The sequence below is a fragment of the Rhinopithecus bieti genome, unplaced genomic scaffold (assembly GCF_001698545.2).
Source record: "Rhinopithecus bieti isolate Rb0 unplaced genomic scaffold, ASM169854v2 scaffold_28529, whole genome shotgun sequence".
In the NCBI taxonomy this organism is placed as follows: domain Eukaryota; kingdom Metazoa; phylum Chordata; class Mammalia; order Primates; family Cercopithecidae; genus Rhinopithecus; species Rhinopithecus bieti.
Window position 1 is genome coordinate 756,009 of NW_016813064.1, and position 15,647 is coordinate 771,655.

Sequence of the window (15,647 nt, forward strand, 5' to 3'; positions counted from 1 at the left end):
TTTTTTTTTTTTTTTTTAAAGAAAGAAGCTTCATCACAGACACTTTCCAGTTTATCTTTTTTACTTTTTTGAAAGATTACTTTTTAGGAACATTTGGTATGATAATGCATAAAATTATCAATTTGTGGGCAAAATGATACAAGTAGCATCTTGATTGAACATCATTTACCTCAGATACTCAACCAGCAGTAGGTTTTTTATGCAGTCTCAACCCATATCCCATTTGTTACCTCTCAGAATATTGGTAAGCAGTTATTTTCGCTTTACTCTGTATCTCTTGTGTTTTGGGCACAGGTTATTGTACTACTGTCAAATCGTACTTGCTATTTTTTCTGCAAGTATTTAACAGAAAGCTTAAAATCCCCGTAAAACCCCACCTTGGATAAGTGATTGTTAAATATTGTACAAATAAAATGTATGCTATGCCCATTCCATCCCCAAGTTAAATAAAAAAAAAATGAATATGGTATGATTTGCATATGCAGTTTTTCTTTAGCTATGTGTTCTTAAAGAGGGGAGTGGTAGTTTTGTAACTTATAGTGAGGCTTACACCTTGACAACTGCAAGAATGAGGATAGTGGTAAGTGAAGGGAGATTTGTTAATTATGGTATTTCCCTGTCTAAACAGATTATATTCCCACTCAAGTATGTGTGTTGGTCCTGCCAGTATTAGGAAGCAGAGGCTTGTTGGCATTGTGTCACACAGTACACACGAATGGATTCTCAGATTTTCTAGGGTAAAGGTGAAGGACGGGGCAGCACTTAGATTATGGTGGTTTGAAAGAAACTGAATTGCTTTCTAAACCAGATGAGGCTGAGAATGCGAACCGTGGTGAAATATGCATGGAAACTCTACAGAAAATACTGAAGTGTTTCTTACAGTGTTTTCTGCAAAACAGTGATTCGTTAGGACATGAATAGGTATTCCGTTTTCAACATATACAGCGTTATGATACAGTAAGTTTGGACCAAACAGGTATTCATTCCCCAGAGCCTTTCACGTGCATGAGAATCAGTCATTTTAACAAGAATTCTGTTTCTGGTGGGCCACTTGGAGGGAACACAGATGTAAAAAACACACTGAAATATTCCTCCTTCACCTGCTTTTCAGTCTGAGGTAGTCAGATTGAAAAGCAGTTCGTGCTTTTTTGGTTCTATTTTTCCTTCTCTAGTAAATGAAAATATCTTGAAGCTATATGTATAAGTTTACATTATTCTTGAACCGCTTTTAAACTAGGGTTTTCAGACTTGTTTTATTGATGACAATTGAAGCAATTTAAGAGATGAAGTTAGCTCAAAACTCTGGCAAATAGACTAGCTTTTTTGTATGAAGGAATATGGAAAGGCCAACAATCAACACTGCTCCTCCCTACAAAAATGCTTTGGGAATATAATAGGCATATACTTCATTGGTGTAACTTTTCCTAATGTATTTTTTGAATTTGCTTTTAACTGTTTCATGTTTACCTCAATTGGTACTTAGTCTTAAAATCTGTGTACTTGGTTATTGATGGATCTTCTGTAGCTCTTACGTAGCCAGTGAGACAGATGAGGGCTGTCAGCTTTTAAGTAACATCTTAAGCTAATAAGAAATTGCAATCCTCAAGTCATTTCATGAGGCTGTTACCCTTTAAGACAAATAATACTTTCCTCAAATAGTTTAGAAAATTTTTAAAAGGGTCAGTTAGAGCCTAAGTGTAAAATTCTTCCTTCTAGTATATAATAGTGATGTTACCAGGTTAAGTATTTTGGTGAAATATCCCCTAAAAATGTGTAGACTATGGCATAGAATCAGTATGCAAGCATTAGCCTGAATGAGACTGCTGAAAAGTAAATGACAGGGATCTGAATACTTACAAGGTTTAACTTTTTACAGGGAAGGAAAGGCTGTGTATGCAAAAGAATACGTAGTAACTACTGAAGAGCTACTTTTATGCACAGAAATTTTTTATTCCACTTTGTATCCAAGATTTCATTAAAACATTGTGCCTTAGAGCATACTTTAAAAACTATTTGGTAAGGAATCCACTGTCGAAATTCAGGTTTTAATAGCACTGGCTTTGGTGTTCAACTGAGTTGAATTCCAAGACTGCTGGCTATTCCCAGCATTGCTACTGCTGTGTTAGTTTTCTAATCTATAAATAACAGTACCTACATCTCACAGGGCCTCTAACAGTTAAATGGATTGTAAGCTGCACAAGCATAGAGACAGTCTGTCTTTTGTAAACCTCCCATGCACACAGTAGGCAGGCAATCAAATATTCTTGAACAAATGAAGTCACTTAAGTGCTTATTAAATTTCATTTTAAATATATGTCTCTGTTAATTCATGGATCTTGGAACTTACTTAAAAGACAATGCTTTGATTGACATGTCCACATTCCTCGGGGATTTACTTTTTGATATAGGTTCGGTTAACATTGTCATACATGTCTCATTACTTTTGGGAGTGCTTTTCCAGAAATCTCTGGTACAGTCACGTCACTTCATGATGGGGCTATGTTCTGAGAAATGTGTCTCTGGGTGATTTCATCATTGGATGAACATCACAGAGTGTACTTACACAAACCCTGATGGTATATAGCCTGTTACACACCTAGGCTATACATACGGCCTAGCCTATTATTCTTAGACTACAACGCTGTACAGAATGTTACTGTAATCATACTGTAGGCAACTGTAACACACTGGTAAACATTTGTATATTCAAACATAGAAAAGGTACAGTAAAAATATGGTATAATCTTATGAGACCACCCTCATATATACAATGTCACGGACCAAAATGTTATGTGGTGCCATGACTATACTTGTTAAGAAGGCAAATTCCAATCCTTTTGACCTATGGTAAGCTCAACAATCTGTAATTTTAGAAAATCCTACAAGGGATTCTGATGTGGATGGTATGAGTACCACATTTTGAGGTATCTAGAAGAAAAATCTTCAAACTCCTTGACCTTTTCCTTCCATGTGAACCATCATCTGACTAAGCTGGTTAGTCTCCTGCACTAGAAAACCTGAGTCTGGGATAGAATCCAAAATTTGCATGTGGACAGGAAAAAACCCTGCAGCAAACCTACTGTACCAAAGGTTACTTATACTTCAGTTGTTACCATTGTTTTTTCACTCCTTTGGTTTAAGGTTTGTAAAGACATCTAGCTGTTAGGTTGAAGTGAGCTCTTCAAATAGACCATTATATATATAAGTGTTAAAAAAGCACATGGTCTAGTCCCTAAAACAGTCATATTTTATTCTTCTGAACTGCTACTTACAAAGTAATCTCAATTACTGAAATTATAAATCATGTAACCGTTCATGATTAAAAGGCAAGACACAGCCAAGACAGTAGACATGCAAGTCTCACATAAATACAAAAATATTTATAGAATGTTTAGTATTATCATGTTAAAGGACAATAGTTTTTCGTTCTCTACAGAAGTATGAATGAAATGCCAAAGTTGAAGTCACTGGTTATATTCATAACCAGCTCAGTGAGGATGTTGCCCACTGCCTCACATCTGTAGGACAGTTGGGATATTTCTGCAGAGCATTCATAATTTGAGTATTATCCAAAAGCAGTTTCATCAGCTGGTACTCTCTCTGTGAATTTCCTGAAGTTCTTTCCATGGGCTTTATTAATTCTAATTGTTGCAAGTGTTCAAAAGCCTAAAAGATGAAAGAAATAGTTTAGGTTGAATAGGAGAGGAAAATAACAACTCTCCTGTTCTCTCCCAGAGAACAGTTAGTGTTTTGGTCAGCTGCAGAACAGAGTACTGGGAAACAAACTAACAACTATCAATAGGACTAAAAAAACTCTCACAACCCCATAAAAACTCATCAGGTAAAACAGTGTCAATGCACACTTGTCCATATATTGTTGAATGTAAACATGGCAAACTTTAATTCAATATATACAATAACGGTTTTCTTCCTGGCCTCATTCTCTATCATAGTTCCTCCTAGTACTTTAATTAATAAAGTGTTTCCAGTTCTCTGTAAAAACCGAAGAATCAGATAAGACTTTTGATCGATTACCTAAGCTACTCAGATTTGCATTTATATTTTGTCTGTCTCACCTTTGCTTTGCTATGTAAAAAGTTAACAACTGTAACAAAGAGGGAGGCAGAAAAGACCCTGGAGTCAACTAGGCATATTCAGCTGATCCTGTAAGTAAAGGATTCAACAGGGTGGTATGGACATGGAGAGGGGACAGGCTCCTGTTTCCTCTAAGAAGTCAGACTGAGACTGTCAAAACATTCTTCCATTTTCCCCATCTTAATAGGGCTCTTTCCTGTCTGCTTCCTCTTATCCTTAATATTCACGTATTATATCTTTTCTAACCTTCAGTGTTGTGTTAGGTACGTTATTAGGGTATGAAAAAACTGAAACCATTAAATCATGATATACTAACCATTAAATAACGATACACTGAAATAGATTCCTGAGGATTCTATTATGTTCTTACAACTCACTGTAAAAAACATCACTGGAGCATATTCTCTATCACATAAATTCTTCTGATAGAGAAACAGCTCAGATACCTTCATATCTGCAAATGAGAAAATACTGGAGCCGAATAGAACTGTGCAGATTTAAAACATTCCTAAATAGCAAAATACTTCATTATTGAAAATTCAGAAATGAGCAGCTACAAATTATTGAGAATTTAAATGCAGGCCGGACGCGGTGGCTCAAGGCTGTAATCCCAGCACTTTGGGAGGCCAAGGTGGGCAGATCACAAGCTCAGGAGTTCGAGACCAGCCTGACCAACATGGTGAAACCCGGTCTCTACTAAGAATACAAAAACTAGCTGGGTATGGTGGTGCACGCCTGTAATTCCAGCTATTCAGGAAGCCGAGGCAGGAGAATCACTTAACTCGGGAGGCAGAGGTTGCAGTGAGCCAAGATTGCACCCACCACTGTACTCCAGCCTGGGTAACAGAAGGAGACTCCATCTCAAAAAACAAACAAAGAAACAAAAAACCCCCAAAATTTAAATACTTGGGTAACCTTTCCATTTTCACAACTCTCACAAAATCAAACTATTAGGGGAAAAAACCCTCCAGTATTGTAAAATACTTTTCCTGTTTCTTTGAAGAAATGGCAGTGCTCTGTACTCATTTTGTTGCTACAGGAAATGAAATTCTGATTACTAGGGCCTACAAGGGATGCCAATGGACTTGGGGATCCACTGTTTTAAAAAAGTTTCTTTCCTTAAAATCCTCAAGAGCTGCACTGTCCACACGAGGCTACTCAGCACTTCAATGGTGACTCAATTTTATTTAAACTTAAAATGGATGTTTAATTCTATTAAAAAATTCTGAGCATGTTTAGAACAATTTCAAAATGTAAATTTACTTTCTCAGCTACAAATTTTATGGAATCTAAACAGCAAGAATTTCCAGTGAATATTTAGGCCACTGAGATGTGCTTTGTAAGTATAAATGTACACCAAATGTTAAAGACTTAATTCAAAAGAATGTAAAATACTTTGTTTTTCTATGATTATAGAATGACACATTTTTGATATGTTGAATTAAATATATATAATTAAAATTACACCTTTTTCTTACAGGTACTAGAAAATCTAAAACTACATTACATGGCTCACATTATCTTTGTAGTGGACAATGGTAATCTACATGAAGTCCTGAAGTTGTAAAACTCATGACTCAGCCCCTAAATAACTTTGTCTGTATCCCCTCACTGGCCAGTGAGATTTTGTCTTTTAAGTTTCTTAATGGCCCTTGTTTTCGTTTTTTTTCTCCTTTTACTGCTGAGATTATAAAAGCCAATCCTTGGGTTGGAAAGGCTGTATCACACACTATACTGTATCACACACTATACTGAATAGTTGTTTTCAGAATGCAAGTGCTATGAAGAGACAGCAGAGGGCAGTATACCTCCACAAACGAAAACAACTGGTCACTTCCTCAGATTTTTTCAAAATATTTCATTTTAGATAATTGTTTTAAAAAAATCTCTATAATAATATTTAAAAATGAAAGTGCAATTTTAATACATAATCAAGTTGGATGTAAAAAACAGCGAACTAAATCTTACCTTCATGACAACAGGTTTTTCAAAATTATAAACAGAATGTGCTTTCCTTTGAACAAACTTCTGAAACTCTGAGTAGAAAGCAATGACAACATTATACCTTCAAATAAGCAGTGGGGAAGAGTCAGAAAAAAGCTACTTAAGTCTCATCTCACCATTATAGACCATTTGAAAATTAAATGGCTCTTCCTCATAGATGTCATTTAAATGTTTCATTGCTATTATAAGACAGATTTCCAAGACTGATAGACCTATAGTAAAAGGGAAAAAAAACTATCAGTTTAATGACACGTAAGACTGAAATAACTGTTCTCCAAATAGCAAAATACTTCATTATTGAAAATTCAGAAATGAGCAGCTACAAATTATTGAGAATTTAAATATAGTGAAAGATCTATGGTTTTGAGGGGTGAAGAAGGTCAAGATTCTAGATTTCAAATGTGTTCCAATCACTATTATCTATCTAAATTTAAGTTACTTAACCTCCCTGAGCTTAGTTTTCCATATCTGCAAAATAAGGATATTTTTAAACTTTTAGAAATGTCACAAAGATTAGCGACTATCATCAAGCACTCACCATATGGCCCATGTAAACAAAATAAACTTCAATTTTTATGTGACTTTAAATCACACAGGGCCTTTGGATAGGATTTATCCAGAGACGTCCTAAACTCCTGGAAATTATATCCAAATATGTGTATTCCTTTTTTCCCCTGGAGAGGAAAAGGTTCATTACGTTTGCAAAAGGAAATAACGAAACCCAAATGGCTGAAACCCAGCGAATGCTCTTCAGTAGCTCTTGATACAATGATAACATCAGCAACATAGTCTTACCTGGATTTCCAATGTGGCAAAAGAGGCAGAGCGTCAATTTTTTTTTTTCACTTTAAATGGGAGTGATAGTACCTTCAAAAGGACTAAGTTAAAGGCTATATGGATAGAAAAGTATTTTATAAAGTATTATGCCCATGTTTATTGTAATTTTAAAAACATTCCATTATCTAAATTCAAAGTTTTAAAAACCACAATTTAAAAAATAAGGCTGGGCTCTTACCATGTACAATATTTGCTTTTGAGTCCATGCTACACAGTTGACTTGCTTCCATTAGATCTATGGCAGTCATAAATGGGTGTGATGCTGTTACTCGATTTAAAGTAAGCATCTAGGGAAATGTGGACCAGAAAAACAATTATGTATTTACATGGGCATTTTGGAGATACTACTGTGCAAAACTTCTGAATTTGTATAGTCAATTCTAAGGGAGAGTAAATATTAATGCTGAGGAAGGTATTCTCAAATTCAGTTCTATTAAAATACAGTATTTCAATTTGTGTGTCACATAACTGCAGATGTAAAGCATAAAAAAAGTTTTTGCTGCTCTCTCTAGCCCATCCCACTTGCATAACTTGTTTACTTAATGCTCGGAAGAACAATATTTAAAGAGGAGTAGGTCAAGGAGAAGAAACTGAAAATAATTAAGAATACTTACTAATAAAAGCCCCAAACACAAGTCCAAAAGGCAGATCTATGCCTTACTTGTTAACTTTTTCACCACCCAATCATCCAGCCAGGTTAGTGTTAATTTAGATAGAAGTTAGCTGTTTTATGTTCAATTATACAAAAGAGAAAAAAAATAGCACATTTATACTCAGGAATAACTCCCCTTGAAAGCAGAGTCTACATCTCTTGTGCTGCTTCTTTAGTTTCCAAAAATGAACAGAGGTCCTGGAGCAGAGCTGCTACTCAAGTATTTGAAGATTTCCTTTCTTCTTTATTTGTATTTTTCATAAAAGTTAAATTTGGTCATTTAGGATTAGAAGATTTACCAGATAAAAATGCATGACCTCTCGTTAAATTTCAATTTCAAATAAACAATAGTTTCTTAGTATAAGTATGTGCCATGCAATATTTGGGATATAATTATCCAAGAAACTCTCTCCTTCACCTTAACCAGGGCGCAAGGCACCAACTGATTAGCTGGGCAAAGAGTCTGGCAATCCTTGTCCTTCATTCTCCTGCTGGTTGGGATCTAGATTGCCAGTGCTCCCTCCCTTTCCTTTTTCCTTTAATTATAAATTTTGTTTAATTTTTATTTTTTAATTTCATTTTTCCATAAGTTATTGTCATACGGGTGGTATGGTATTTGGTTACATGAGTAAGTTGTTTAGTGGTGATTTGTGAGACTTTGGTGCACGCATCACTCGAGCAGTATACACTGCATCATATTTGTAGTCTTTTATCCCTCGCCCCACTGGAAAACAATGTGGAGATTCCTTGAAGAACTAAAAGTAGAAATACCATTTGATACAGCAATCACACTAAGGGCATCTACTCAGAAGAAAAGAGGACATTATGTGAAAAAGATACTTGCACACGCATGTTTATAGCAGCACAAGTCACAACTGCAAAATCGTAGAACCAACCCAAATGCCCATCAATCAACGAGTGGATAAAGAAACTGTGGTATATATATACTGCGGAATACTACACAGTCATAAAAAGGAATGAACTAACAGCATTTGCAATGACCTGGATGAAACTGGAGACTATTATTCTAAGTGAAGTAACTCAGGAATGGAAAACCAAACATCATATGTTTTCACTGATATGTGGGAGCTAAGCTATGAGGACACAAAGGCATACGAAATTTTTTTTTAACATATACAAAGGCAACAGAGAATAATAAACTAAATATCCATGACTACTTTCCCTGCTTAAGAAAATGATCTTAGAGTCCATCTCCTCTGGATTGGACTCTACTCTTCCCCACATAAAACAACCAAGTATGTCTATATTATTAGGTTGGTGCAAAAGTAACTGCCATTTTTGGCACGGAAAGTAATGGTAACTTTTCACCAACCTAATACTGTATACTTCTACTACATATACATGTATTATACAACAGAGTAATTTTCAACTTTTATATAAATATACCTTCACAACTCTCTTCACTGTGAGGTTTTATCCATGTTGAGGCAGTATCAATTCTGGTTTATTCTTTTTTTGTTATATTTCTTTGTATATACCCACAATTATTCATTTTCTAATTTCCTATTGACAGACATCTGTCATTTCTTTTTTTTCCCCAATTATAAACAAGACTGCAATAAACAACCTTGGACACGTCTTCCTGTGCATTAGGTAACTAGAGTTTCTCTAGTATAAGTATGTTTCTCTAGTTACCTAATTTGCTAAATTGCTCTCCAAAGCACTTACACATATTTACGTTGGCAGCAGTGATAAATATTAAGTCACAGTCACGATACCATCAAGCATAACCTTTAACCCTGCCACTAGATTGGCAAGAAAAAAAGTTTAATTGTAGTATTTCTCTGGTTACTGGTGAGGCCGAAAATCTGTAATCTATAATGAGCTTCCACAGTAAGACAATGACAACCAATAATGGGATGAGCTAAGAATATGAGTAAGCAGCCCTCAAAGTAGAATCCCATATGACAAAAAACAAGTCATTATTTAATTAATTACCAGGAATTAAAAATTAATAGAAAAATGGCAGAACAATGGTCATTAATATTGACAGTATTGAGGCAGAGATATTTTCCTGGATGGAAATATATATATACACACACATACCTCCTCTAAAAATTACTAGTCCCCAAATTCCTTCATGATAAAGACAGTTGTTGCTGAAAATGGCAGTATGCTTTTGACAATAGAGGGAAAGTAAATAGGGATAAAAAGACTTAACTTTCCTCAGCAAAAACAACAATGAGGAAAGAAAACTTGTATGTAAACATGGGTGAACCATACAGCCAAGTAGGACACAAACTTGAAGCCAGAGAGCTTTGGATTAAGTCCTGGCTTTGTTATCTACTAGCAATGTGACCTTGGGCAAGTTATTAAGCTTTAAAGAGCCTCAATTTCTTTAGGGGTAAGAATAAAAAATAAGATTATTCCAATGGTCAGACATAATATAGGTACTACTAGTATCTACAGTACTTGGCTCATATGCTGGTCAATAAATGGTAGCTACTATCATTATTATTCTATTATTATTATTAAAAATGACCTTTCTGTAAAACCAAAACTATCTTTTCTTTCAAAGGTATCTGCCATAATTTTCTAGAAATATTAGACTAAAACCAAATTACTCTTAGTGAAGAAAGTTAATTTTCAGAACAATTAAGTACTTCTTGTTTGATACTGGTATTATGTAAGCTTAAGACATAATTACTTGGCAAAACATCATAACCAAGTAGGATTTATTCCAGGTATATAAGGCTGGTTCAACACTCAAAAATAATGTAATCAAATATATCAACAGGTTAAAGAGAAATATGATCATGTGAAACAATTAAGAACAAGCACTTGACAAAATCCAACACACATTTATAATAAACTCTCAGCAAGTTACAAACAGATGAGGATTACCTCAACCTGATAATGAACATGTATTAAAAACCTATAGCTAACATCATACTTAATGGTAAAAGTTTCTTCCTAAGACTGGGAACAAGAAAAGATGTCCACTCTCACTGTTCTAATTCAACATAACACTGGAAATTCTAGTCATTGCAAAAAAGCAAGGAAAGCAATAAAAGGCATACAGATTGGAAAGAAAAAAAAAGTCACTATTTGTGAAAAATGTAATGGTCTACATCAAAAGTCCCAAGGGATCTATTAAAAAACCTCCTAGAGGCGGAGCTTGCAGTGAGCTGAGATCCGGCCACTGCACTCCAGCCTGGGCAAGAGAGCGAGACTCCATCTCAAAAAAAAAAAAAAAAAAAAAAAAACCCCTAAAATAAGGGAGTTCAGCATAAACTAAAAAAAAAAAAAAAAAACAAACCTCCTAGAATAAGTGAGTTCAGCATAGACTATAAGATCAACACACAAAAGTCAATCACATTTCTATATATTAAAGTGTATATATGTAATCAATCACATATTCTATATGTAATGAATATGTGGGAAACCAAAACTTCAAAACACCATTTACAATTGTTCTAACAGATTAAATACTGGTATACACATTAAATAAGTACATCATCTGTGTAGTAAGAACTATAAAATGCTGATGAAAGTAATCAAACAAGAAATCAAATAAAAGGAGATATGAACCCTATTCAGAGATTGGAACACTCAATGTAGTGTTCCAATGCATGTCGATTCTCCCAAAATTTACCTACAGGTTTAATCAATTCCCATAAAAACTTAATTATCTAGTGAAAGACAGAAAATGATACAAGCAGGCTGGGCACAGTGGCTGATGCCTGTAATGTCAGCACTTAGGGAGGCAGAGGTGGGAGGATGGCTTAAGGCCAGGAGTTCGTAACCAGTCTGGGCAACAAAGTGAGACCCATCACTATCAAAACAAAACAAAACAAAGCAACAAGCAATAAAACAAAACTAATACAAACCAATAGCATGTGTAATGACCGCAGGTTTTTGCTGATATTGAAATGCCTCTGTAGTACTTCTTGCACACTTCTATCTTCTGAGAGATACTAAGGGGCGAGGAGGGGGGAAAAAGCCAAAATTGAGGAACGATGTAGTTTAAAACCCAAATATAATCCTGTGCCTTACTGGTTGGTGTACCTTATTAACGCTATCTAATATTAATTCATTATTAAATAGATGTTGGTCTTATTTGTAGAACACTAAAAGCAAAATAAAGTTTCCAGTCTACTGATTTTCTTATCCTGTTCTTTACATTAATTCAATAAACACAATGATAAAACAATCCTTGCTAACCCCAAATTCCTACTTGAATAAAGGAAACTACAGTAATACTAGTGAAATGAACAAAATGCAGCACAAAAACACAAGCGCATGAGTTACTGTACCTAGGGAAACAAGGTAAAGCACTACAAATAATGCTTAAACTGGATAAGACAAGAGATTTAAAAAAGAAGGAAGAGCATTCCAGTTACAGGGAACAGCATGAGTAGTAGGAAAATCACATATTGGCAGAAAATGAGTAGTCACGTACTGGAGTTTGTTACTGGCAAAGTGAATGTACAAAAAGACAAAGGCAGAAAAACATAATTGGAGGTAGCTGTCCAGACAAGAGGTAAGGAGGGTCTGAATTATCTGAGTGGTAATAAAGACAAAAGAGAATTAAGACACTTATAGGAGATATATCTGGTAGAGAATTAACTGGTAGCAGAAGAGAAGGAAGGGTTTGAAAGGCAGAAGATAAAAATCAAAGATAATCTATGGGAAACAAAATGGCCTGTGAAAAGTGAAATGTGGTCAAGAAATGAATCTTGGATTATCAATATTTAAGTAGTAGGTGGGAAAAGAGAAAAACTAAGAAAGTAAGAAAAATACCAAAGACTGGAAGAGAATCTAAGACACAGCAGAGATCTAGAAAACAAGGGAAGAAAGTTTTAAGAGAGAAGTGGGGTTCAACAATATAAACTACTTTGCAAAATTAAGATATATTTGAGAAGAGGCTAATGGCTTTAGAAATTCAAAGGTCACCAGTGCCTTTTGAGAAAGCAGCATCTAAAGAGGCAAGTGACTGCAGTATATTAGGGTTGAATGGAAGGTGAGGAACATTGGCATTGAAGAAAGGATTAGATGAAAAGAGAGTAAATTCAGAGGTAGCAGAGCCAAGAAAGGCCTGGAAAAGATCAACATAATTTTCAAAATTATCTGCATGGAATAAGAATTCTTTTCCTTAAAAAAACAAACAAACAACAACAACAAAAAACCCAGAAAACTAAGCATTTCTGTATTTTCTAGAGCTGTAATTACATGTCTTTACTTTGTCCACTTTAGGAAGACCAGATTCAGAAGTAAGTTCTAGTCTACTGGAATGAAATTTTGTACTCTCAGGAAATATATTATTAATTATAGTTCCCACTCCCTTGCTATTGTTTCTAGTGTTCTCTTTGTATTTTAAAGGACTCTGGTTACTATATATATCTTTTTCTATCACAAACAGGGTAGAATTTCCTTGGAAGTACACAGGGTGAACATAAAAAAAAGTAAATTTTGGAAATTAAAAAAAAATTTTGTTTAGCTTTTCCACAGTTTTAAAATTGAAATATGGAAGATATGTGGCTAAATATCACAGGCAAACTATAGTCTTTGCTTCTGTAATCTGTAACTTGTAAGAGTTGATGTGGTAAAATCTGAGCACTTAGGAAAACTAAAGAAAATCCACCTGGGACAAAACTGATTTAAGAAATTATCTCTGCAAGAATCAATTATTTTTAAAAGCTGTATTTGCCTCTCTTTGACATGATGCTTCAAAGGTTAATCTTCTATACTCCGTCTTCCTACTCTATCGCTTTATTATTAGTTGTTTGACTCCAGTCCCCTCTTTCTAAAAGCTATCACCTTCTTGCTTCTATAATTACTTAGTCTGCTTTTTAAAATGCCTACCTTATCTACATGAGCCATTTAAACAAAAAAAAAAATTATCTAACGTCATTTATTATATTTTTAAATCCATCTTGATTCAAACACTATATCCTATTTGAGGATAAGGCTATTATCAACAACCACATGAGCTACAGTACTTGGGTAGATTTCATTTGAGGAGAATAAGGTATGATTCTTTTAAATGTTCTTTTTAAAGGATCCCTCTTATACTGCCATGCTAAGATAGAGTCTACTCTGCTTACTTATTTGACTCATTTGAAGTAGGGTTAAAACAAACCTTCAAATTAGGCAGGATATCAAGGTTCCATCTTATTCTGAAGATATTTCGTGGATGAGATTCCATGTGTGACCTGTTATCTGTATCACTGCTACTGGCTTAATCTTGCCATTAAAAATAACTTCCTGGATAATCAGCACTAAGAGAAAGAATAGCTCCCTTAATGCAGCTACCACCCTACTCCACAAGGCAGGGACTCTGACCATGGTGCTGACAGATTTTTCAAGTGAAGCTCATTTTATTCACATACCAAAGAGAGGCATAAGATAATTAAGATAGGGGAAGAAAATATCAGAACTCAGAGACACAAACACCAGTGATGCTGGTTCTACTTAATGAAATGGACTATTAAGACTGTCAAAAAGATGACAGGATAGTGCTCACATTCAGGGGATTTAAGGTCTGCAACAAAAGTCCAGAAAGTAGAGTAGTTACACTACTAACATATAGTTACCATTTCCTAAGTCATGCAGAGTTATACTTCCTCACCAGTAACTCCCAGCATTCTCTTTATTTATAGACCCACTTTGAGATGCTCGGAATGCAACACAGTCGGGAAGGACAGTGGATGGAAAATGGCACAATGCAACCTGGACCATGTAGTTACCTTAGGAAGATTAAGTGTGTGCAGGTATGGAAAAAATAAGAGCCCATGTAAAGTACAGAAATTTAAATACTATGAAAGACTACATTTGAATCTCTAAAACAGCCACAAAAATATACTGGTGGAATAAGACAATCAGTTCAGGAGTTGTAGAAGATGAAAGTCTGTGAAGCACTAAAAAGTAGATCTAAAAGCTGAAGATCCAGAGGTCTGGTCCACACCAGACCCTGGTAAGAGGGGACAATGTGGGAGTACCAACTACAAAGAAAGTGCTCCTAGAGATGGAATCCTATAATTAGAAATAGTATCAAAGACACTTGGCTCAGGTAATTGAACTATCCAAGTCTCAGGAATGATTAATTTGAGTGGAAGGGAGGATCCATACCTAATTATATCAAGGCATAGTATCTGAATTTTAAAGATAATGTCAGCTATTTTTACATACAATTATGTACAGTTGTATTAAGAAAAAGAACAAGGAATTATCAATCATAACAATGGGAAAAAGTAATATAAACATATGTAGGCTTTGAGTCCTTTATGTAAAAACAATATATTTAGCATGTATGTAAACTCTGCAATGTTATAGACCAAATAATTACTCCATAGTAGAAGGAAGGAGAATTGATATAGTCTTATGGGAAACTTCCACTGTTTATCATGTATTTTTTTGCACTGATTACATTTTGTTCAATAAACTTTTATGACTTTTTTAAAAAATGAAATGTGTCAAAATTAATAGTGCTTACATGAGCAGACTATATTTTATAATCAAAACAATAATCATTTAAAGAACAAACTAAATGCAAAATGCTTCCAATTTAGTATTAGTATGTAAGAATTCATGGTAAAAATACAATCTACTTGAGGTCGGGCGTGGTGGCTCACGCCTGTAATCCCAGCACTTTGGGAGGCTGAGGCAGGCGAATGACGAGGTCAGGAGATTGAGACCATTCTGGCTAACGCGGTGAAACCCCCTCTCTACTAAAAATACAAAAAATTAGCTGGGCATGGTGGCGGGCGCCTGTAGTCCCAGCTACTCAGGAGTCTGAGGCAGGAGAATGGCGTGAACCTGGGAGGCAGAGCTTGCAGTGAGCCAAGACTGCGCCACTGCACCCCAGCCTGGGCAACAGAGTTAGACTCCGTCTCAAAAAAAAAAAAAAAAAAAAAAAAAAAATCTACCACTACTGCTTTAAAATAAAACAATCTTTTTTTATAGAGTCACTGAATATAGACTGTGTAATTCTATTCAAAGATCTAATTATCCTTACCAGTATTTTAATATTATCAATCAATTTTTCCCAATTCCTTCAGAGCCAGGGACTCTATATTATTTTCCACTCTCACGAGGC

General features: G+C 35.0%; 1 protein-coding gene across 1 annotated transcript in view; it reads right to left on the reverse strand.

The window, feature by feature from the left end:
* Positions 1-3,229: 3,229 nt before the first annotated feature.
* ORC4 (origin recognition complex subunit 4) overlaps positions 3,230-15,647 on the reverse strand; it is an 89,102-nt gene continuing 76,684 nt past the window's right edge. Inside the window, 5 exon segments of the mRNA XM_017847624.1 lie at positions 3,230-3,666; positions 6,064-6,131; positions 6,216-6,311; positions 7,115-7,223; positions 11,440-11,526. Of these exon segments, the coding sequence (XP_017703113.1) occupies positions 3,478-3,666; positions 6,064-6,131; positions 6,216-6,311; positions 7,115-7,223; positions 11,440-11,526 (549 nt within the window). The 3' untranslated portion in view covers positions 3,230-3,477.